Source organism: Larimichthys crocea, chromosome I (assembly GCF_000972845.2).
Source record: "Larimichthys crocea isolate SSNF chromosome I, L_crocea_2.0, whole genome shotgun sequence".
Lineage (NCBI taxonomy): Eukaryota > Metazoa > Chordata > Actinopteri > Sciaenidae > Larimichthys > Larimichthys crocea.
In genome coordinates this window covers 24,873,600-24,898,884 of record NC_040011.1, presented here as the reverse complement: position 1 = coordinate 24,898,884, position 25,285 = coordinate 24,873,600, and the positions used below count along the sequence as shown (strand labels likewise).

General features: G+C 39.4%; 2 protein-coding genes across 3 annotated transcripts; both read right to left on the bottom strand.

Moving 5' to 3' along the window:
• Positions 1-781: 781 nt before the first annotated feature.
• On the bottom strand, positions 782-10,745 carry sfxn5b (sideroflexin 5b). Its single transcript, XM_010742109.3, has 14 exons — positions 10,417-10,745; positions 6,820-6,888; positions 5,820-5,897; positions 5,647-5,673; positions 5,484-5,538; positions 5,361-5,386; positions 5,159-5,212; positions 4,788-4,844; positions 4,501-4,566; positions 4,193-4,283; positions 3,739-3,854; positions 3,431-3,516; positions 2,617-2,734; positions 782-2,349 (listed from the first exon to the last, which is right to left on the bottom strand). Exons 1-14 carry the CDS (start codon positions 10,471-10,473, stop codon positions 2,272-2,274), a joined length of 978 nt encoding a protein of 325 aa, XP_010740411.1. The 5' UTR covers positions 10,474-10,745; the 3' UTR covers positions 782-2,271.
• A 1,316-nt stretch (positions 10,746-12,061) lies between these two features.
• Positions 12,062-24,421, bottom strand: rab11fip5b (RAB11 family interacting protein 5b (class I)). Of its 2 annotated transcripts, XM_019276427.2 has the most exons (6): positions 23,552-24,419; positions 20,949-21,478; positions 19,672-20,266; positions 16,517-18,994; positions 15,453-15,588; positions 12,062-13,423 (listed from the first exon to the last, which is right to left on the bottom strand). In XM_019276427.2, exons 1-6 carry the CDS (start codon positions 23,929-23,931, stop codon positions 13,163-13,165), a joined length of 4,380 nt encoding a protein of 1,459 aa, XP_019131972.2. In that variant the 5' UTR covers positions 23,932-24,419; the 3' UTR covers positions 12,062-13,162. The 2 variants fall into 2 exon arrangements, with proteins under 2 accessions (XP_019131972.2, XP_019131973.1); XM_019276428.2 differs by lacking the exon at positions 16,517-18,994 and having other exon boundaries at positions 23,552-24,421.
• Between the last annotated feature and the right edge of the window lie 864 nt (positions 24,422-25,285).

Genomic DNA, 25,285 nt, shown 5'->3' with positions numbered 1-25,285 from the left:
CAGCTCTAAAACACTGTTTCCCTGTCCAATAAGGTGCAATACAGTGTATTACAGAAATATACTGAATATCAATAATACAAGTAAACATTTTCTGACACATTCAAATTAATTATATAACTAAATGTGGCTAAATTAGTGCCAATTTAGAAACAAATGAACAGAAAATGGTGCTAACAGTATGATGAAAAGCCCTCAAAGTGTACAACTTACATACAATGACAAGTATAGAAGTAAAGACACAACAGTAAAAGGAGAAAAGTATTTATTATATGTATTTTTTTAGATAATATAGATAAATGATTTACATTGTTTGTCTAGCAAACGTTTAATAACCTTGTTGTCGAAGTTTTATACAAAGAATTAAAAATACTAGTTCATAATCAGTAGCATAATATATAGGTTATACATTTATATTGTACAAAACAAGTAATTCATTAGGAATACATGTCCTTCCTACAAGTTAGGAAAGAAAATTAGTTTACAATATTTGGCTGCTATAGAAAAGAAAACGCCAAGACAAGATTCTGAATGTTGTTTCACATTATTTGGAATAAAATACCTGTCATGTGATCAACTTATCTGTTTAAACAGTGTGTAATCTACATTTACAGCACAGTCTCTACAGTACAGTACAGCCACTGACTGAGTGGCTTCATATTGGCAATATTGGCAATATCAGCATTTTTCTCAGTGTACAGAATATATCAGCACTGCAGGTTAGTGCAGAGGTCCCAGTGTGATTTTACATTTTGAATTCCAATGCAGTTTTTTTTTTCAAAGTCAAGTCAAAAATGTACACAAGAGTTAGTTATTCCTCAAAGATCCTTTTGCCAACCGTCTCCAACACAATAATACAACAGATTACAAACCAACTGTGCTGATATATCAGATGATATTAGCTTATTTCAGATGGTATATGTGTACCACTGAGTGTTGATGGCTGATAAGTAACATAAGAAATGGCAGTACAGAAAGAACAAAGATAATTTAGTAACATATTTATGACTCCATGACATTTGCTCTCTCCTTTGTCCACCAGTGAATACTATGGAGTATTTTAGTCAACTGTTAAATGTTCAGCTCATACATTATGTTAGAGAACAGATTTAAAGGATCTTTGTCAGGTATGCCTCTGAATCATAGTCAGATAAGGCTGCAGAAAAGTAGATTTATGTTGTTTTACTGAACTTTTACTTTACTTTAAATGTGGCCCTAATGTTTGCTTTTTTCTTCTGAAATGCTACAATAGTTTACCTCTTCAAATCAGGATCACAAGGTAAAATGCTTGAGAACCATTGACTTAGGAGATATTGTGCTTAAATAGATATAAATCCAATGTTAGCTGATTAACTAACCGTAACTAACCCGTGGACAAGCCCCTGTTTTTTACCACAGTTTTGGACTGCTGACAATAAAGCCACCCTTTACTTCCATGACTATCAGCTGTTCATGACAACTGTGTTTGTTTACATGCACTGTTCCTCAGGAAAGTTCTTGTGATGCAAAACCATTAAACTATAATCAATATTTTAATGGATCACGTCACTACTCGTATGTGACAAAAAGTTTATTTTACCTCCGTGGTTTTGTTACTCTTACTACTCTCATCTGTGTTGTTTTTTGGCAACAGACACCTTTCAGAGAAAATGCCACAAAAAAGTGGAACATTTAGCAGATTAAGAGACAGATATTGATCTGTGAGTTGGTGAAGACAAAACACACAACTTTAAATAAATGCCATGTTGCTCAGTATCTGAAAGAAGCAACTGTTGCCATGGCATAAATGTTTTTATGTGTGTTTCTACAGACCCCAAAGTGGACAAACAGTCAGTTATTTCAGGTTTAAACTGTATTTATAAACCATATTGGGTCATATAGCAGCAACTACACATGAGTGGACAATATCGTATAGTCTATGTGTAGGAAACACTGTACTGTATATATTAAAAGATTTTATTAATGCTAAAAAACTGATTTCACAGTATATATATTATTTCTATATACAGAGCTTCTTACTTGCTCTTGAAAACAGCAAGCACAGCAAAAAAATCTGCCTCATTTTCAAACTGAGAAGAAACCTTGACTGAATAATTGCTGGGATCAGGAGAAGTGTAAAAAAAAAACCCTGGGTTAGTACATGATGATCTACAGGCTCTGTTATAATGAACGAACCCCACTGTAGCTTCTCCCTGACAGCTATTCACAATGCAGCCTCATTTCCATCCTCGCTCCCCCGTCCTCTGCGCTCCTCTCCCACACCACGATCATCCATCATAAACCCTTGTTGTAGGTCACCACCTTGCAATCTGTTGCCATGGCGATCTCCGGCTCTAAGCAAGATACCTCAATCTGCAAAAGACCAAAAAATGTCAAAGCTGAAGGTAAAAATTTGGTTCTGCACCCCGCTGAGTCTTTCTTTAAGCCTTGGAAATCACATTGACTTTTTAATTAGACGTGGGAAGAGACATCTGGAATAAGAGGTGAGTACGAGCTTGTGGGTTGGGGCTGTGCGTGTCAAGTGGCATATAAGTAATTTGAATTGTTTCCCAGCTGCTTCCTCAACCATCTGGCCTTGAATCAGCAATAGAAGTGGGTTGAATCGACACTTTACTGTACCTGAGACATCTGGGGGAAAAGGCTGATGGCCACAGGCAGGGAGAGGCCGAAGGTAACCAGGCACACAAAGCTGTGGATGGGTAGCAACAATCTGCGGTTCCTCTGCAGGAACCTCAGCCTACACGAGAAGTCAAGATAGTGATAAAAAAGGAAAACATGAGGCTTCTGTGTGGAATGATCCCAGATGACTACCACAAGATATTTTTAGATTCTGGAGAAAAACATCATGTGCGGATTTGGGGGTGCTATTTTCCACAATTAGTGGGCGAGAGATGTGTGTGAAAGTTCCAGTTTTGGGTTTAATGAGTCATGCATGTGAAACTGGAACTCTATTTTTTGTGTTTGAAGACACGTTAGGCTATAACATTAGATTTCACCATTTAGTTTTTTTTACTTTTTCTTTGACTGTCAAATCAATGCATGCTAAGCAATTTGGGGCACAACATTTGTTGTCTCTGGCTCATTATATACACACATATTTCAAGTATTTTTAGACCAGAATCAAACAGACAGTACCACCCCATGAAGACAGAGAGAAAAAACTAAAGAACAATGGAGTAGAGAGGTTTTTATTAAAAAGTAGGTTATTTTGTCAGATTCTCTTCTCACTATGCTGCACTGTTTTCCCTTTGAAGAGCAGAATCAAATATAAAATGCTTCTTTGTCTAAAACATCCTTAAAAAATGTCTCCGGTGTTTGTGTTTCTCTATTTGAGAATGTTTAATCTCCACTGCCCATTAATGTGTCACAACATAACTCTTGCAGCCCTTGTTAATTAATAAAAGGGATGCCAACAATGTATTTCTGTACAAACCTCTCTAGGTAGGACATGATGATGGGGGGCAGTACAAAGATTGGCATCGGGAGAACCACACGTGTGAACGCAGTCTCCATGATCGCCTGCGGAAAAAGACGAGAACATTGTGCACACGCTTCATTTACAATACTGCAATGAATTGGATTTAATTTTCTCTTTCACAGAGCTCAGATGGGTCCTGAGTGACAGGAGCTGAGCAGGAAATGATGCATTTTCAGCCACCATCGAATTTGTAATTCACTGAAAAAAATCACTATAGTGTATAAACATATTCAGTGCAGTCAGTGTACAAAAAAGCCACTCACATGTCTTGCAGCAATTTTGGAGGATCCCACCACATTCCCGTTGTCATCCAGCACATCGATACCTTCAGATAGCTCATTGTGTCTCATCAGACCCACGTTACAAATGTTTGCACTAGCTGAGGATTGAGAGAGAAAGGCAGTTTTTACAATTTGACATAACATTAATTTAAATTTTTAGAAATTCCAGTCATAAATAAATATGATAAAAAAAATAAATTCCTTTAAAGGAATAGTGAAACCACAAAACGATGATTTTGTAATTTTAAAGTAGTGTTAAGTGTTAGCAAATGAAACTATAACACATTATTAAAACTGAATTAGTGGAATTAACAAGCAGATTTGGATAAAATGTGAAACACCAAATGACATCAGGAAGATGCTGTAACCCAACCACCAGAGGGCCACATAATTACCATTTATTATAAGTGACACACAGGGCTCTTTGACAACGTACCTACAGCTGGGAAGGGGACAAATCTTTGTACTATCATTCTGGTGGCAGGACTCAGCTTGTTAGCCTTCTGAATCAGGACATTCAGTCCCACCTATTAAATACAAAAAAAACAACAACAACATTATGAAAGACTAAAACTATATTGAAAGCTGAACAGAGTTACCTAATTAATTCATTACAGCTGCTTCTGGACAGAGCAGATGCAAAGCAGCTCATGACTAAATTTACTGCTCTCAGGCGCAGGTAAACTCACAACAAGACAATCCTGAACGAGAATATTAATGTCACTGAACAAGAAACACACTCACTGCAATAGACACAGCACTAGTCACAGCTCCTACATAGCCTTGAAGAAACTTGGATGTTGGCATAGGCTGAGGAGGGACAAAAGAAATTCTGTGTCACAGCTGTAAAGTCTCAATTTTATATTGAATGTCTTTAAGACATTGTCTGAAAGTTTAAAAAAAAACACTAGCATTGTTTTATTTTTGGGTTAGTTAATAAGTTAATATGTAAAGCAATCAAAATGAACACATTGTATCATTCCTCTAAGAGGACTACAGATCTGTATAACCAAAGTAAATGGTTCCTATACCTTTGTGGCATTGCGGTTGGCATAGTTCACACAGGCATTGTGACTCTGGTTGAGCCACTGTAGGATAGAAGGAAGTAAATAAGGAAGGAATGGAGAGTTAAAGGAATAAACAAAGGAAAGAACGAGTACAGAGAAGAAGGAAGGAATGAAGAAAGGAAGAACAGGTAGTGGATAGGTGGACAAACAAAGGAAGGAACAGGAGAAACACACAGCAAGAAGCAAACAGAGCAGCACCGCTTTATTTTACAATGTCTTTATCTGAGTTAGAACAAGTAGATAAGCACTTCATGTGCACAGAGAAGTGAGCTTACCAGATGTTCAAAATGTACAATAAATGCAATGGTTTACAATATGTTGGGCAATTACAGTACCTGCCATATAATGGTAGACACCACAGTCTGATTTGGGAGAAGAAGGCCAATGACCTAGATGAGACCAGGGAATAAGCTCTTATTTTTGTGCAAAATAAGTCCAAAGTCTCATTCCATCTATCTCCAAACTTGACTATGTAAATGGATCTCTTCACAGCCAAGTTAAGTTCTATGAAATGCATGATTTTCAAATGGGACTTACAATTGGTGTTCCAAATGGTACATAACCTGCACAAGTGAAGAAATGATTTTCAGTGGAAGAAACAGTGACAAACAATGGAGAACCTTCAACAAGTTTAGCAAAGATCTTCATCTGAGGTCGTACCTGACATTCGAAATGGCATGAAGATCTTCTCTCCTGTGTCAGGATGAATGATGGCCTGCGTGCACAGAGCATGACCTCATTGTCATGCTGCCAGGAGCCCATAGGCTCGAATGTATGGTGGTGTAGTTAACCTGGGCTGACTTACGACTGGTGAATCACTTACCTGCTTGATCTTCTGGGCTCCCCACAGCTGCACAGGTAAGCAGTGCAGTTAAAGAAAAGAGCTATAATTAATTTTTAGGTTCACATTTTCCTCATTTTAAAACCACCAGTAAAAGTGTGATCATATTATAGTGTAACATAGTCTGTATCACATCAGCATCATAAAAGACTCACCTGGAGATCAGAGACTCCAGGTGGAAGCGTGTCATGTTTGTAGTCATCAAGCAATTTAATGGATTCTTTCAACTCTTTCTACATACAGAAGAAAAGAGGAAAAAGGGTTTATAAGACTAAGAATGTATTTATATTTTGACAGTCTGTCATGTTGCCAATTGAACATTTTTTGGATGCATATCTTTGCTAAATATAAATGTACTTCCTAGCACCCAATATTACATCTTTGGGGTGCGTAAGATTGCAATATCACATAATCTCATTGCTGGCGGATCCATGCTACACGAACAAAGATGCCAACAAGATGGCTATGCTGACTGGACAAATTACTAAAATGGCTCCTCCTTTGGTGACATATTATAAACAATGCAACCAAGTTGTGAGTACTTTAAATGTGTTATTTTATATTTTTATTTTTGCTTCAAATTAAACTCAGATTGTAATCCCCATTTTGAAACCCACGTAGTACCTTTAATCCAATAGTTTTGATGGTCCAAATGAAGGAATTCAGAGGTTATTTCAAGTCTGGCTATAGCCTACAGGACATTTCAAAACTGAGAAAAGGCAATTTAGATAGATTGTGATTTTTAGCTATATTGCCCACCTGTATGGCACCTTCATCGTCAAGTTCATTTTTTAGGACAGATCAAAACCAGAAGTTTTTAAATCATACACTGTAACTAAACGAAACAAGGAAACATTAACATAGAACTCTTCAAAAAAACAACTTTAATGATTATTCAATTACTTACTTTTTTGTTGTTGTTGTTGACTGACCAATGAATCGATCATTTCAGCCCCACAAACACAAGCAGCTGTATTGAACTAAATAAAATCTGATCGCTCACATGACCTGTACCATGAAGGTATTGAGGACTGACACCCAGCAGGATTGGCAGCTTGTGTTAATAAATGAATATGAATACTGCATGGAGGCTCAAACCATATTGTGCATACATCTATCCACAATATATAAAACGTTTTACAGAAAATGCTTTACCTCAGACACAAACAGGGTGCTGGGGTCGATGATGTCTATGAAGTGTCTCAGACGACCAAGGAATGAACCCTGGAAAAGATAAAGTTCAATTTTAATGAATGTAGACACATAATAACAGCAGACCATCCTCCCCTCTGTGAATAGTCTGAAGCGACTGGTTCTAAAGTTCCTAAAAACATAGTTTTATCTTTTGAACACTGCTAATTTGAAAAGGAGGTTTATGTATTTGTCATGACACAATGTCACATTAAGCACACATTATTGTTTTATACGTAAAGCTGAAGCCAAAATTTCAGAAATGAATCCAAAAAACAACCTAAACCTAAAAACAAATTCCAAGAAACAATAAAGAAGACTTGACCTTAGTGTACTCAGTTGGTGGCTATAGCCTTTATTATCAGCTATTGCTTTGATTTGTTAAACATAGTTTTGGGAACATTTTGGGAAATATGGCTATTTGCTTTTCTTGCCAAGCATTTGAAGAGAAGATTAATACCACTTACATACACCATAAATATGAAGCTACAGCCAGGAGATGCTTAGCTTAGCTTGGCCTAGAGACTGGAAGCATGGGGGAAACAGTTAGCTAACTCAGGCAAATAAACATTTTGACATGTTTTATATGGGTTCAAGCTCTAGTGTGTAACATTTAGAGGATCTATTAGCAGAAGTATGTTTTCATTAGTGTATAATCATCTTTTTATCTACAGCAAGAGCGTGTCCTCTTACACGGAGCCCACCAGGAGCTTCTACAGGAGCTCCAAATGTTCAAATCAAATACCTGTGCAAGATAGGACCTTTTGTGTTCTTTTGAGTTTTGCAGTCACTGTAGTTTATCTTATATGCTACGAGGGTGAGGCAAGTGGTATTCAGTTTGTTGCAATTTGCAGCCTCAGCACTATATGCCACTAAATCCTACACACTAGACCTATAAACTAACAGTCACTTAATAGTTACTGGATAGACAGATTGGTAGAAATTGTCTCATTGAACTCTCGGCAGGAAACTAATGATTAATGAAATGTAAAATTATTGCTGTATGTTTAAATTTCCATGCAGGACTATGAATTATTGCTTGTTCTGTTTGCTAACGGACGCCTGTGAGGTGCAACTGAAAGCTCTGAATCAATAGTTAAAGGGACATTTGAGGTTAGATTCTCTTCACAGTGTGTTGTCCTTGCACAAACCATTGCTATGGTAATGAAACATTCATAAAGAATACTGCTACAAGGAAAATTGAACTCTTAGATACTCAGTGGTGAAATATCAGAACAAAACACAGACAGGCATCTAAAATATAAAAATATAGATGATGAAGTCTTATCCAAACTGGACAATGGAACATAATACAACTGAGATGTAAAAGTAAAATGTGCTTTTTGAGGTCAAAATGAATTAACAATCTTGAGTAAGTTTACATTTCACATTCCTCTGAGTGAAGCTTGGAGCTGTTGGTCAAGTTCCCTGTTTTCTGTTCCCTACACTGTCTCCATCAGCATGCCAATTGCTATGTGTGAGTGCCAACAGTCTGAAAAGGCCCTGTAGCAGTTCATGCCAGGAGTCTCTTTGGCATACCAGATTGGCAAAAACATGGCAGCTTCAATCAGATTCCCTCAAAGACATTTACCAGTTATGAAGGGCAGAAAACACAGTGGAACAAACCCCTCTTTATCTTAATTATCTATTCAGTACCGGTTCTTAATTGAAATGACAGGAGACAATATTCATCTTCCTAAAGACTGTAGATATGTACAATCATTCTGGACTTAGTCTCTGGATTTTCTGCTCCTGCCATCCCTCCATTACATCCTCCAGCCTGCTCTGACAGGCCATATGTGGTGCAGTGCTGTTTTGTAAGTGTGGGGTAGAGAGTGGATCCATGTGAGGAGCCTGCTTTAATTATGCATGAGTTTCAGCTCCCTGGAGAGTACACAACAAGGCTAGCAGAGCTGGAGCGCAGCAGAAAGCACAGACAAACTGAGCGAGATTCATGCTGATTCAAGAACTGACCTAATTTTAAGTGCTTTGACGTAAGAAACTGAAAGTATTACAGCACCTTCACCAACCTGACATGAACTTCAGGTTGCAGATGGGAAAATAAAATGTTCATGACAGTCAGACAGAAAAGATTTCCCACTAGAAAAAGCACATATATGCCGTGTCTCAGCAATAGTAACTGGAAACACTCTTGAAATTACATTGATCTCAAAGGAGGAATTGTGACGGTAATCACTAAAAATAGTCAGTTACGTGAGACAAAGAGTGTAAATGAACTGTTATTTAAGCTTTTTTTGTCAACGCTGCAATGTCCTGTGATAATTAGTGTGTGATGGAACAACAGGCCCCTGGACACGTACATGCAAAAGGTCGCCACACACCTTCATACGAGCAAGAGCCCCAGACTGAGAAACACAAATCAATTTAATCAAGTGTATTTGTGGTACTGTTAGTCTCATTTGTCTCTTGCTGTTTTGCATCTCTTTGAGGTTACTGTCTATCTCTGTGTAGTTGTTGTGTGTCTCTTTCTGAAAAAATGCATCTCTGAGTGTCTCTTTTTGCTCTTTTTATGTAAGTGTCCAACAGGAAATGACTTGACTTCAAACTCATAATATGCTTACTGTATGCTAATTGGCTTCTACCTGATATTTTACATTTGGTAATATTGATGTGAATAAATTAATTTTACAAAATTATGCCTAATAAATAATAGTAGTGCAATAATAATATAAAAGACAGCGTTTTTGACTATCACTCTTAAGCGAAAAGTGAATACAGTAATTTTCTTTGGACTATTTAATAAATGGCTTTGAAGAAAGAGATCTTGGAAATTCAAATGTGACCAGCTTCCCAAGTTAATGATGGCACATTAACTGAAGGAACTGTGAAGGTCACATTATCTCTCAGGGCTGACCAATGCAAATTCATTTCTGAGGATGGACAATTGAGTAATGGGCTTCAGATGAGGATTGACAGCCCATAAATCTTGATCACAGGTTGGGAAACGGTCAGTCTGGAGGAATCAGCCTGAACTTGAGGGTATTAAAGTATGATTGGGATTAGCATTAATCTATAAAATGTTGAGATATTTTATCATAAATGTCCAATATCTGAGACTCTAGCGATAAAAGGGGAAAATGAAAACATAATATTATTTACATTTATCCTGACAAACTGATCAAAAACTACGGCTGCCGTTGAGATCAGATGTCTTGGCTGCAGACGCACACTCTCTCATGTCATCTCTCACGGAGCAGCATCGAGGCAAAGGCAGTGAAATCTGTCAGAGGAGATGATAAACCGCGATTTGACGCTGCCTGCAGACAACGATCTCCACTAGTGAAACTGTAATCAACTCAAAACTCATCCGATCACACTCAGAAGTTCATTTTTCAGTTAAAAGTTGTTGCGGTTTTCTAACAAAGAACCGCACCGCAGAAAAAAACGCAAACCAAAGGCAACTTTGGCTGCAAAGTGTCAGCATCCCGAGCAGCCGGAGTGGAGCAGAGCTGGGCGGAGGATGGGGGCTTTTTACACCCCCGAAAACCTTAAAAAACATTCCCATTAATGCATGTTTAATGGAGGATAGAGAGCACTTACCTGGTCGTATCGGGATCTTCCGAGCTGGAAAGCAGGACATGCTGCAGATTCCGCCATGACACCGGACTATTTATTTATTAATGAACTGAATCATGAACGGATTTTCAAGTAGAGCGAACTACATTCAATGTGTAACTAGTGAAGCAACGAGCCGCTTTGTCTGTTGGGATGTGTAGTCTTCTCTCTTGCATTAACACTGGCAAAGTTGAACCGCATGACTACACATCCCAAATGATCGATAAGGTGAAAGCTATTGCATAATTGTTCGGATTGATCTTGGGAGGGAGTCTGTTGATTTCACCCATAGGTGCTCGATTTAACCAATTCATCATTATGTGAAGAGGTGTGGCCTGAAGAAACGAGTAATGATCAGATGCCTTCAGGTTCACTTGATAATAAAAAAATCTGTATAAGAATAACAAAAAAAAAAACCTGAAGCAAAAAAACAAAACAAAACTGAACGCTTTGATTATGCTCTTGTCATAGTGACCAATGGCAAGAGACTGCTGCTTTCAAATGGATAAAAGTCTATTAAACGTGCATTATTCTTTAATTATTATATATTATTATAGGCCTTTATAGCACATTTTCTTCATTCATCAAGCAAAGAAGAAAATGGACAAAACAAGAAATCAATAAGGAATATAATTGTGTTTAAATCTCAATAACACATCACCAAGAGGCAAAAGTCAGCAAGAGTAAATGTCTACAGTCATCCTTGCTGCCGATGAGACGTCAACAATGAGAAGAAGAAAAAATAAATAAACCACCAGTGGTAAATAAGTATAATTTTTGTGTACTTCTACTTCATACTTTAATTTTATGCCACTTTAGATTTTGACTTTACTACATTTTAAAGACAGATATTCTACTTTTGTCTGCGCTACATTTATTTGACAGACAAAACTTTGCAGATTTTACACACAAGGTACTCATCCTATATGCAATGATATAGATACACTACTGAACAGTTTACTTCAGCTAATTTAAATGGATCAGTAACAAAAATGATATCACTGTCAGAGGCATTCTTGCATAACTAGTACTTATCTTTTACTATTTTGAATGCAGGACTTGTATCTGTAGTAAAGTATTCCAACAGCACTGTTGTTGTTTTTACTTAAGTGAATGATCTGAACACTTCTTTTCTATTCTGATTTTTCTCACTATTTTCACCAAAAATCTGTAAAATAAGTGTGTGTGGACAGGAAATGGATCAAATCTATTTGGTCTATAAACAAAAACAAACCTGTGCTGTTATAGTTTGTTTTAGAGCAGAAATGAATGTCAGCACTTCACAATCTAAAATCATTTAGAGAGAGACAACATGGACAGCAATGTGAAGGCAACTTGTCAACATTTGTTATGAATCAATGGATTCAATTTACAACATTATTATCTGCAGTAAATCAGACATACATAGTCTCTGGAGTCTGAAGTGAATGTGCAAAGCAGGACAATGCTGAACCAGCAGGTTTCCACCCAAACTGTGTAGTAAGCAGTGCTCCCTAGTGGAGAGAAGTAAATATTGCTGCAGCATACCAAACATACCATAAAAACATCAAGCATGATGGATTTGTCCGTGCTGGCTCACTGAGGTCTGACTAATGACAAACCATCAACAAAAAGACCTTCGAAACCTTGGTTCATGTGCGCTTTATTTTATTACAGTACAGTACTGCGGTCATTGTAAAGCATTGCAAGTAGCTACAGTGGTACTAGAGAGATAGAATAGAATATATTATCATGACAAAAGTATTTTATAGAAATAACTTATAATACTCTTATTTACTGCATTGATGAGTTGTTGTTTCTACAGTAAAATGTTGCTGTTCCAACAAAATATTGCAAGAATGGACAACGAAACCAAAAAACATTTGTAATGTGGAACTAGTATCTAATAAACACAATATTTAGTAAAAATAGAAAACAAAACAGAGACACAAAATGAAAACATTCCTCATCCTCTTTCTTTTCTTTTCGGGCACAAACATGAACATTGCTTTTTGCTTATCATACAATGTTAATGCAGAAACTTTTTTTTATAGTAAACATGTTGCAGTGCTGCATTTTATGATGTGTTGCTATTTTTTCTAACATTTCTGAAAGTCTATCTTAAAATATGTTATTAACCCAAGTCAACCTTTGTGCGCTTGGCATTTCATAAAAGAGACAGATGAAAATCTTGTTCCAAAATGTTGTTTTTGCACTTTGACATCTGCAATTTTAAGGTTACTTGAGCTAACGTCATATTTTGCCAGAGGAACTACTTTAATCCTCAAAGAGCACATTAAATGCACCCCTAGAAGTATCTCTAGCCTTTATTTTATTTTATTTTATTTTACTTTAAGCATGTGTGGAAGCAGTGAGATTAAAGTTTAAATTGACAATAGCTGACTACCTTAAATCATTATAGTAAGCATGGGTAAAATAATCATTTGCAACCGCTTTGATAGAAGCTTTTTCATATAGTACTTTGTTCTGTTTTCTCTTCGTGCCAAATTGGGACGGTAACCAGCATGCATGTTGGGTAATATCGTGTCTACATCAACAAGGCAGTATTAGCAGTGAGAAGACCTGGATGACTGTGAGATCAGATTTTGTGTAGAGTATTTGTTTGACTGTCTCTAGAACAGAGATTCCCAATCTCTAATAGCAACCCTGTATTTTGCACCCACTCTTGAGGAAACAGTATTCTAGAGGAGCATACATCATGTGCAATACACCACACACACTAGCACTGTCGTCACTTGTGCCTAGTGCGCACTTGAAGCAGCGTGGGTGTCTGCTCCATGATCCGCAGTAAAAGGTTATCAATGTAGTCCTCCAGGTCTCGGACTTGTAACTTGACCTTTTTCAGCTCAGCCTCGCACTTTTGCAGCTGCGCCTCCTGCCGTTCGGAGGCCGCCTGCTGCTTCTGCATGTCCATCTCTTGCTGCAGCAGCAGGGAGATCAGCTCCATGTTGGTCAGGTGCTGATACTGAGCCGAGTTGTCCACTGTCACCTCCTGCGAGAGAGGGAAACAGTATAGCTGTAGGAAGCCAGTCATATTTGTGTGGACCTGTCACTGTCTTGCTGAGAGTTAGATGAGAAGATTGATACCACTCCTATTTCTGTCCGTTCCCTCTACTTCCAGTCTCTGTGTGTCTCCTGGCTTCTCATTTAACATACAGACATCAACATCCTCTAACTCTCGGCTAAAAACGAAGAGCCTATTGCCCAAAATGTTGAAATCTAAGTTTAAATGAGAAATTGGGATTACAGCGATGTTAAAATTGTGATTCATGCTTGCTATAATAAAACATGACTGAATACGGTGCATCGTGTGGTGTTGCAGATGGTAAAAAAATTAAGCAAGTCACTGGAAGCAATGAAGTCATTACAACAGTTATGCTCCAAGTGCACTGCTGGTATTAATAAATGCTCACAGAAGCATTAAATAGTGTGTGGACCTAATGGCTTTCTGTAATTTAATATGACATGTTAATAACTTAATTCTTCCTCTGTTTTCACACAGTGAGACTCAGAGCATTATGGGTATTTTGAAAACTGACTGTGTGATTTTCCTGTTTTCCTGCCAATTGTTGATAGGTGACATAATGAATGGTAATAGGAGTCAGAAATATGACATATAGTAGTTAAATTTAATTCAGTTAAATAACTGAATGTAGAAGCTTAGTTGCTGTCAGGTTTGGTACGAATGTTGCATTATTCTACCAAGAAAACCTGGCCAGGCTGCAGTGAAAAGTAGGCTTTTATTCACTGCAGTTTCAACCACATCATCATTCATCTCATCAACATACATGTGTAACACATATATACAGTTCATATTAGTGTAAGAAGTAATTAAAGGTAATATTCAAGTTAAACTGATGGTGGCAGGATGTGGAAACTCATTCCTCCCTTAATTTTCCATAAACAGCATCATAATAATCCAGTCCTATCACCTCATTACTTGACATACTGTTACAGAAACAGCCCAAAATGTTGCAGAGGAAGACTAGAAACATAATTTTAGGACATGAAAACTCTTATCTGGGCCAAAGAATTATGTCACACTGGAGAGGAGTCATGGGATCAGCATTTCTCTCCCCAGTGTTGAAAGTAACCTCAGTCTAACAGGGAGCTGATAGGTAGGTAGCAGCTGCACACTTTCATGCAGTGGTGGAGGAAGTATTCCGATCTTTTTCTTCAGTAAACGTACTAATGCCACAATGTAACAATATGCACTGTAGGTAAAGATATATAAGTATATTCAGGAAAATGTGCTGTGAAAAGTATGAAAAGTGCTCAATGCAGAAACATTGCCCATGTTACAGTATTAAATATTACATTATTAGATGATTATTACTCATGCATTAATATAAAGGCAGGATTTTACTGTTATTTAATTGTAAACTTTTTGTATAGGACTAAAACTTATGATTATTTCATTATGAATTAACCTGCTTATCATTTGCTCCATTAATAGACTGACTAGTCTAATCAGTTAATCAACTAATTGTTTCTTCTGCTCTTATATAACTGCTGGATAGTTTAATTCATAACATAATATCTTTAGGTAATCTTAAGGTCTTATTTATCATCTATTCACCATCATCTATTCGTATATTTGTAAAGCAACTAGTAAATAAAGCTGTAGACTATATCCCTTTGAAATGTAGTGGTGTATGAATATAACATAGCTTAAAATAATACACTCAAGTAAAGCACACTTCATTTAATTCATAATTTATATTAGTATAGTACATGAGTAAATGTACTTAGAGTTATATTCCACCACCGCTTTCATGTGTGTGTTTTAATTCTGACTTTTTTATTTACTTCATGGCAGTAATAATAGTTGTGTGTTAATGGTGTGGAAAGCCGTTTTACAGTTAAGTTAGACAACAAAAAAATGTAGATTTGAGCTGCATTAGTAAGATCAGGCAACAAAAACTTGTCATCTCCCATCGAGCTACATAGGTAAATAGACTTTATATGGGAGGATATTAAGGGTTCATAAGGTGTAGAGTTGTGTTTTTGTTTCATAGTACCTGACTCTTCTCAGGTTCTGCTACAACCTGGTGGGTGGCACGTCCAGGGTGGATGGTGGACTTCAACTTCTCCAGAACTGAACGCCCCTCCTTCTTCTCTGATTGGCTAGAAGTTAACGGCTTCACTGGATGAGGTCTGCAAAGTAAAGAGGTCAGCACTAGTATTTCAACACAAGTGTACTGTAAGTTAACTGTAAGTGCATAACTGTGTCCTGATGACTAATCTTGTATGATCAAATGATGGCAAATTACTGTATTTTGACTTATTCAGTGATTTTAATTGAACTTCTTGAAAAAGCTCAACATGTCAAGGCAGGTCAGAAATTTAAAATGTGAGTGTGGTGACTCTCTGGCTACTGGAGGATCTTGTGGTGACTATATTACAACAGGGAGGGAGGTAAGCGAATGTGTAGCGACAGAAGATTTGAATAAAAGCTGGAAATTAAAGCTACTTTAAAAGAAAAGCTGGGTTTCTGAGATAACACTTTAATTTATTTTCTTTTATTATTGATGCACTTTATTGATTAACTCTAAAAGATGGTAATTAAATGGCTGAGGGGTCCCCTGCAACACAATAAATATCTTGAATTCCTTGTCCTCTACTTATTCCTTAGTATACACCACATGTACCCTTTTATTCTTGTAACATAATATACCCCTACAGGACTACAGGCTATCTGGGCATAATGTATCAGGTGGCCAAAGCAGCAGCAAAAGTAGCTAAATTTAGGCACAGCGACATGTAAGAAAAACAACAAAATTACAGTAGCCAACAATAAACTGAATAATGAGATGGATAACATAAATGTGAGGCAAAGCCGAGAACAATGCAGCAGGTACCATCCAATCACTTTGGATGATGAAAAAGACAGAACTTATAAAGGCATAAATGCATTCAACATCAAACAAGCCAGGCCAACAGTAAACAAAGCAACCAGAGCAACAAAATGAAAAAAAAAAATAACATTACATGTTTTGTATTGTATGTGGAAATCTTGTCTGTTATTCCTACTACAGCTTGTAACAACCTACATATGTCATCATCCTAGTGTGAGGATTCTCACCTGCTCTCCAGATGGGGCAGGTTGCTAGCTGGTTGTGTCTCCTCAGGCAAAAGTGAGTGCCGTGCATCGACCAGGGGCTGGTCAGTGGTGGAGATGGTAGAATAGGAGGAGGTGTAGGGGGCCACAGCCAAAGTAGTGCTGGCTCCGGCACTGGGCCCCATGCTTGAGGGATGTATGGAGGGGCAACAGAAAGGGGTAGGGTTGTGCGTAACCTGTGCATCAGCTGAAAGGGAGAGTGCACAAGGGATGGAAGGAGAAGGGGGTTCAGGCTCTTGCAAAGATTGCCCAATCTTTGACTTTGAAGGGGTTCTTGGTGCTACTTTTGCATGAAGGTCTTCAAAACTGATGTCAGAGGATTTTCCTGTTACACATTTTTCTGTAAGAAGGTTTGTTGTGTCATCTTTTGAACATATTTGTGAATTAGTCTCATTGTGATGTGCTTGGTCTTTGGTGCTCTCTCCTAGGGAATCTGTCTGTTTATTAAATAACAGTAAGGAAGAAAGAGTTGATTTAGTGGGCTGGTATGACAGTGGTCCCTCACTGACTCTGGTAATATTCTGAACAAGGGACAACAACTGTTCAAACTCTCTCTCTCCACTTTTGTTTTGGTTGTTTGGGCTGCTACCACTGTTCTGTCGGGACACTCCTTTTGGTCTAAAACGTGCACTAACCACACCAGAAGTTGGCTCCTTCTGGTTAAGCGTGTCTATTTTACCCTGTGGGTTTCCATTATCATCAAAGTCCTTTTGTGTCTTTATAAAATCGTCAACACCTGTAGGTACATCTTCTTTGGATTGAAGATCGGGTGGATTAGAGGTTTGATTTTGTGACGACAAAGCAGCCATCTGCCCACTGGAGTTGCCATGTGGCACTGTGTTATTCAGTTCACAATCTTGGCAATTGTCTTGGCATACTGGAGAGACTTTGCACAGTTTGTTAGATGATGCAGGAATTTCAAAGGAAGAGTTCATCTCAGGTATGTATGTGTCCTTCAGAGTGAACCTATCCTGAGGCGTGGTCACTGTCTCTGCATGATAAGAGGCTAGCGAGTCTTCTGACGGTTGTAAACTGCTGATGCCTTTGAGAGTATCAGCCACCTCTGACTGAGAAGAGCCATCTGAATCAATAAAACTAAAATCTAAATTGTTCACATTCATGTTCAGATCTCCTAAGGTTAGTGAGAAAGACACGTTATTGTTGATGCATGTGGTTTCAGGTGGATTAGTCTGCTCTACTGGAGTGGTTGTAATATCTACTACCTTTGCATCCGGCTGTGGGGGAGGAGTAGATGACAAGTTCAAAAGGTCTGCAACATTTATCTCGCTGTCAAGAACCCTTATAGGTCCTGAGTTCATAGATGTGATCTTATATCCAGCAGTTTCTTCAGCATCCACAGATAAATGATGACTGTTTACGTTGGTTTGTCCATAGTTTCCTCTACATATACGTCCATACAGATCTTGCTCAAACAACATCCCTCCCCAGCGGTCAGTTTCATCTTCCAAAGGTTCATATTTGAACTTTTTGAGCTTTTCTTCAGACATTAATCCTGGTGAAGTAGTATTTCTGTATGCTTGAGAGTTAATGCTGAGGCAATCAGAGTTCTCGCTGCTCGTTTGAGGGTCTGGGGATATACTGTTTCTTTTGCTATCTCCTTCTCTCCCATGTTGCAGCGAGGCTACACCGGTTTGTGAGAGGAGGTAAGCTTCTTTGTGGACAGCTAGCTCTTGACCTCTGTGCAGCCAGCCATCGGAGTAAATCTCGTTAACTGAATTTCTTAAAAGTCTCCGTGGAGGCAAAGGCGGAGGCTCCTCTTCACATACTTGAAGCTCTTGTGCATGATTATTGGTATTAACTGGAAGATAATTATGTCTATGAGATGAAGTTGGACTGGTCCTCAGCTGTTTCTGAGGAAGACTCCCTTTAGGTGAGTTGAGCCTGCTAGAGGCGAAGGCATCAAATGAGTCGTCCCATTCTCCTGCACTCTCTGACATGGAGCGAGGGGCACAGTGGTTCGGGGAGTTAGGCATGGCTGCTTTGGGTAGTAATGCAGGGAGAGATATCTGTCTAGCTACCGGTCTGGGGCGTTCCCGCTTTATGAAAGCCATATTTGTAGGTTTAACATCATGAGCAGGGCTGGGTGTGCAGGGCTGGGAGAGCAGAGTAGTGTAATGAAAGGGGGATGAGCCAGAAGAGGAGCAAGACGCAAAAGGAGGAGACTTCTGTGACTCTTCAGCTATGAGCTCTTCAAAAAAGGGGTTGCACTGCATACGTGAGGGGAAAGGGTTGGAAGGGGAGATGGGGGTTGAGGAGGGAGAGGGAGACGGGGTGAAGGGATTGGTGTGATTGTAGTCATCAGGTGAGACAAGACCAGAGAGGGTGGCAGAGGGAGGGGAGCACTGAGGGGGTACAGGGGAGCGAGGAGGGAGGGGAGGGGGTACATCTGAGCTGCTTTCTACCTTAGGAGAAACTTCCAGCCTGTAGAGGAAAATAGGGCACAATAGCTTAGCTTAGTTAATTATGTGCCAGGTTACCATATGGGGAACATCTTTCTTACACAAACAGAGAAGACAACCAAAATATGAGCTGATATTCCACAACAAAGTGGGACATTTCTGCTAAAAGAAACTTGTCTAACATCAGTGGATATATAAAACTGGTCAAATGAAAGAATTATGAAAACGGTAACACAAATCTGATCAAAGAAGCAAAGCACATTTGCAAAATAATCAAGCAAAAATAAATAAATAAATGCATTGTTGCCACTCAATACCATTCAAGATTGACATTGGCAGCTTTTCTGTTGGGTGAGCTCATATCAACATGGAATGATTTGTTACACGTCCTTTTGCGAGAGCATTTTTCTAAACCACGGTGATGTTGCATCTTTTATAGAGAAATGTAGACACACACTGGTAAAGAAAATGGAAAATGCTTGAGTGTTATTTGTGGAAAATATAGCATGAGATAATGATACAGCGTGATTGTAAAATGGAGAAAAGTAAATCAATTCCATTTTCAAATGAGCAGGGAGCAGAGCAAACACTGAACTCAGGACACCCAACTGAATACAGGCCTCCTGTGTGCCTGCCGTTGTGCACATTCATCAAACACTGTTGAGCCCAGAGGGAAGCCTGTAAATGACCCTGACTCACCTTGGTTTGTTCTGGGAGTCACCGGAGCCAAACCAGCCTCTGAGCCGCCCCTCAGATGTTGAAGCGGCTTGGTTCAGGTCTGACTTAGTTGGTAGGGAATCACTCCTCCCTCCAGAGAATAATGTCTTTCTTAGCTTCCTCCCTTTGTCAGGTGAAGGAGAGGAGGAACCTGGCGTCGCTGCCTGACCCCCAATCTGAGCTTGTTGAATTGGGGGAGACGATGCCTGAGATTCCTTTTCTTCCTCTTTTTCGTCTTTCTTCGTCTTGTCAAAGGACCAGCGTCGGCCGTCCGCAAAGGAACCTTTGTCCTCACTTCTCTTGGTGAGGTTCTGCAGGGAACGAGAGAGTGGGGAGCACTTCTCTAGCAGGACCAACTTGGACGGATGGGCTCCTGAGATCCTAGGAGTGGGCGGCTCAGAGTCGTAGACGTGGCTTCCATTTATACACAAGGAAGACTTGGACTGAGTCATGGTCTGACCCTTGAGAGACTCCACTGCAGGATTTGTTCGAGGGAAGGCTGTTGTGATCTTACTAGCTTCATCGCTGAGGGCTCGCTTGTGAGTGAGAGCCTTTGTGGTGTGCTGGCTGGTGAGCACTGTTGAAAAGAAGAAGAAGTGGGTTATAAAAAGAAAAATCGAACTGAACACAGATAAACACTTGCAGCAATCTGTAAACACGGCAGCACCATGTTATCCTATTTTGAGGTTGTTGTGGCCCATGTGTTAGAAAACCTATTGTCCATTTACACATCTAGAAGAAAATGAGCAACTTTAGCATTCATTAGGAGTCTTGTGGCTACAACAAATATAGCCACAGACATGTGACACATGTTCACTAACTAGTCACTAACATTGCCTGTTGCTTGGTAAGTAATATAAAACATATAATATGTTGCTACAATAACTATGAATTTATAACTATGAATTTAAAGTTGATTCTTGTATATTTTCCTTTAATGTTTGTGGACACAACTACATTAATTGCTGTGTTCTTTCATTCGTGACACCTTTATATAAAATCTGTTTAGGTGGCTGTATGACTTTGCACCTACATGCATTGCGAGACCTAAAGACTGATTTTTGTTTGCTGCCATATGCAATAATGAGATCATTTACGTTTATTTTTTCTCTTGGTCGCAATTATGTAAGGTCCAAATTTAAGGGATCCTTAAATGTTTATGTCATTTGCATGTCTAGTTTATATAGATTATCAGGCCACTGTGGTAAAGCCTTGGGACCCTTTGTGTATGTCATGCGTATGAAACATTTTTTGCCTACCTTTTTTAGCTAAATCTGTCTCTCCGTAATGGGTGTCCACTCTCACTTTAGTAGTATAGATAGGAGAGCTGGGAGGATCTGACAGCAGGTCCAGACTGGGCGGAGGTCCAGGGTTTTCACTGGCCATGGAAGATACACTACTCTCTGAAGCCAGTGATGAGCATGACTTGGTGTCAGATGACTTGCGCAGTCTTCCTTTGAAGAAATCTTTCATCTTGCTTCTTTTCTCTTCTGCTATCTCTACATCTGGAGTCTCCACTGCCACTCCGACCTCCTCCCCAAATGGCTGCCCCAGGGATCCTGACAGGGCGGCGTAGCGGCCTGGCACAATGGCCGAGGAAGACTCTACGTCCCCCCTCTTTCTCCCTGTGACACGATCCTTGAGCTTGCCAAAAGCAGAGCGAGGTTTGTCCTTCATGGTGAGGTCGAACATGCTGGCTGTCATGTTGTTGCGAGTGAACTGGACTGTTAGCTGAAGTTCACCTCGTTCCTTTTCTTTTCTTCCTGCCTTAGAGTTGAGCTTGAACCATCTGGAGCCACAAAAGAAAAGGGACAGTCAACATCCACACTGACAATCAGTCTTACATCACTGCTTTAAAAAATACACTATACTTTAGCAGGATAACTGAAGAGTAATGCTATCTGTTTACAGCACAAATCAGATGTTGCATGTGTTATCTGGCCCTTTCCAGAGACAAAACAAGCAACAACAAAAAACATTGATTTCCTTTTGGCAATGCTTTCCACATATTACACAATCTGGAAATACGGCTCAGGGGATTGTACTCAAAATCTTTAACAACAAACTGCTTTATAAGCCTCAAAGCAGGAAATCACAACCCAGATTCCACCCACCAACAAGCATGAGCCGTAAGACATGGCCAACACTGTATGAAGAGTCAACCAATGAAATCCTCCCTCTGTTCCTGCCTCCCAAAGCCTTCGAGTGGGCCAGAGAAAGTGTTATAGAGCCAAAACTAACAGCAGGAATTCAGAGTTTCACTGAGCGCAGAGAGGGCGGAGAGGCCACAATTAAAGCCAGATGTGATGTATTGCTTTACTTTATTCTGCTCTTCAGTGTTGACAGTGGAAATGTTTCACATATTACTAGTGAGTCCTGTTGCGTCACCTGTGGAACAACTGAGGTCTTCAAATACTCTGAATATCACACAAACTTAGTCACGCAAAAATGTATCATATAGAAAAACGGTAGCCTAGAAAGGAATTTAATGAGCCCTTATGAATTTAAGGTTGAAGTTTGAGTAGTTTTCTGCCAAACATTAAAAAGTAATAATGTGGTATAATAAAATGACTTCAATTTAAACAGTCAAAGGACATTTGATGCATAATTTTCAGGAAAGGGTCACAAATGTAGTGAAGAATGGTTTCGTTTCAGAGGAGAAAAAGACCAGTTTTCTTTTGATAAATTCATTTTCACTGTCATCCATTTATAACAACCGTACATGAGACAGAGTTCATCAGTCTACAGTAACACAAAGAGGCATTTGATGAACTGGTTCCTCAAACATATCACTGTTTACAAAGATGTATGAACAGCCTCAGCTCTGTTAACTAATTATCATGGTCAGTTATCATAGACTAGCCTTCCTTCACCAAACTTGTGTGTGTTTCCAAAATTCACAGTTGAGGAATTTGCTTTTTAAATCAATCAGGTACAGGAAGTACTGAAGGAGGATACAATGTCCTTCTGTCTACTCTGTCCTAACAGCAGGCATTGCTCAGTGCCAGAAAAAGTAGCTACCACTCAACTTTATGTATAATTCAAAAGTAGGCTGTAGTAAGCATTTGAGGATACGTTTAATGCTGTATACATGGAAATGGAGGATGTGCGTTGTGCATAAAGATGGAGGGCTTCTGGCTAAAATCATTACTTGTTCCACAGTGAATCTCATCTTGTTGATTTGTAGTGCATTGTGGGAGCTGCTGCTGGAGTAGCCTAGTAAAAGATATCAGTCTGGAGAGTCGGGATTTAATGAGTCTGTGTCATCCTGCATCAGCTTTTATTGTTGAACCTCGCTGGTGGAAGATAATCAGTGACATCAGCTGCTGTGTTTTGGGTTGTTGATGATAATCAGTGCACTACGAGTAGATTGAAACAGTTACATAACCTAAACCTCTCCTCAGTGGTGGAATGTAACAGTACATTTACTCAAGTTCTGTACTCAAGTAGAGACAGTTTTGACATCTTTACTTAAGCATTTCCCTTTCAGGCTTCTATTGCACCACATTTATTGGACAACATTAGCCTAGTTACTAGCTACTTTGCATATTTAGATTACCAGTACAAAATGCAAAGGCAATAAACTCCAACACAGGTGATATTTAAATAAAGCATTACTAATTAGCCTATAATCTAGGGATATAATATGTTATTATGCATAATCAGTAGGCCAACTTTTACTTCTGGAACTTCAAATGTGGGACTCATACTCATACCTGTATTTCTACTCTGTGGTACTTTTACTTAGGCACCTAGGTACCTTTAAGTAAAGGATCTGCGTATTGCCTATCCTAATCACATAGAAAACATGACACATCACTTGTATCTCACATGACAGCAATGGAATTAAAACACAACGTACTCATCTCGTGGACACATTCCCTCCTGAAATATCTTATCAAGAGGGACGATGGTTTGACCGAGAAACACATCAAGTCCGATAAGCACTCGGTGCATAACGGTGAGGACCAGGTCCCCGCTCCCCGGGGGGTATGCGCCTCGGCCGCCGTCCTCCAGGATCCCCGGGAGCAGCTCGAAGCAGCACTCCTCGTTCCACTCGGGTACAGCCGCTTTCTCCACCAGCCCGGTGGTGTACTTCTCCTTCCCCACCTGGATGATGGTGTAGAGGTAGCGGCTGCCATGCTTGCCCTTGGTTCGCAGTCCTCTTGCGCGGAGGACAGTGACATTCACATGTGTTGGCACCCATCGCTGATCATCGTCCAGATCTATCAGTGACATCATCTTGCACCTCTACACAGGGGCGCAGTGGCTGTCTATGTGTCCCTTAATAATCTCAGTTTCACTTCTTATCAGTTGGCAGGGGGACCATCACCCTATGCGTTGAGTTTCCGTGCTGCGCAAAAACACCTCTGCAGAATATCTCCAAAGTCCTCCGCGCCTCTGAGGGTTTACCCGAGGTCAGTTTTCGCACAGTAGACCGGGGCCTCTGCTCAACTTAAAGCTCCGCATGCCATTGCCAAATTCAATCAATGCAAACCAAGTTAGGTGGGCTGCGTGCTGAAATCCCCGCAAGTCCACGCTGCGTACATGTCGCATCGGTTAGTTTACTGTCCGAAATCTGCTCATTGTGTTCACGGCCCGCCCTCTTCCAGAACAGCAGGCCCGCATACAGTCAGAGAGATGCCGCAGAATTAAAGAGAAACACCCAACCAAACCTTTATCAGATCCACAGACACAGTATACACACGCTGATGTAAGCTGTACACTGTCACACAGTGGAGAACAGAGAAGAACATATTGTCTTAAATGTGAAACAGCAGAGAACACAGTCACTGAAGTTTCTGGCCGAAAACCTCCATGAAAAATAAATATTTTCAAACTGCTTTTTTTTTATTTTATTTCGAGAATTATTATTTCCAATAAAAACGTCTGAAACAATGTCTTATCATATAATGCTATGATGCGGGCAAAGTGTAGAGAGAACCCATAAAATAATGAGATATAAAGGTATATCGGATAAATGAACTGGATTATGAAATTACAGGAAAATGAAATTGATCAATTATTTGATTTTTTTTTAAATTTTATTTTAACCATGAATAGACCCTTAACACTGATCAGCCATTTCCAATTTTTACTTTTAAAGACACATTTTGTTGTAGTATCCTCCTTTTCTTGGATCTGTGCGTTAAATTTAAATAACACTATAGTCTTTTATTGATCGTGGCTGGAGAAAAGCTTCTACTGCTGGACTTCATCACGTTTCTTGCAACTACAACTCCATCTGGTGGACATCAGTGAGAAGACAGTATGAGAAGAATCGTCACAAAAAAGGCTGTCATACAAACATGTATTTAATGCTCCCAGGTGGAGGTGCTGTAGTCACATCCTGTTATTTTCTTAACACCGACCAGTCAGGCTGCCCACGCAGAAGCGCCAACAATGGGCAGGTAAGTATCATCCCATGGATGGCTGTGTGTGTGTGCGTCACTTACCTGGGGAACGCCAGGATGTACTATGGGAAGAAGGCAAGCTTGGTGAAGACAGTGTGATGCTTTGGGCAATGTTCTGCTGGGAAACTTTGGATCCTGCCCTTCATGTGGATGTTGCTTTGACATGTACCACCTACCTAAGC

Bases quoted from the DNA above. Each gene is read 5' to 3' on its own strand.
- sfxn5b (XM_010742109.3), bottom strand. From the start codon at position 10,473: ATGGCGGAATCTGCAGCATGTCCTGCTTTCCAGCTCGGAAGATCCCGA. The intron at 5,898-6,819 runs GTAAAGCATTTT...TTCTGTATGTAG, and splicing joins GCACCCTGTTTGTGTCTGAG to AAAGAGTTGAAAGAATCCAT. The intron at 5,674-5,819 runs GTGAGTCTTTTA...TTACCTGTGCAG, and splicing joins CTGGAGTCTCTGATCTCCAG to CTGTGGGGAGCCCAGAAGAT.
- rab11fip5b (XM_019276427.2), bottom strand. From the start codon at position 23,931: ATGATGTCACTGATAGATCTGGACGATGATCAGCGATGGGTGCCAACA. The intron at 20,267-20,948 runs GTAGGCAAAAAA...TCTTTTCAACAG, and splicing joins GACAGATTTAGCTAAAAAAG to TGCTCACCAGCCAGCACACC. The intron at 15,589-16,516 runs GTGAGAATCCTC...TTTACTTTGCAG, and splicing joins CTGCCCCATCTGGAGAGCAG to ACCTCATCCAGTGAAGCCGT.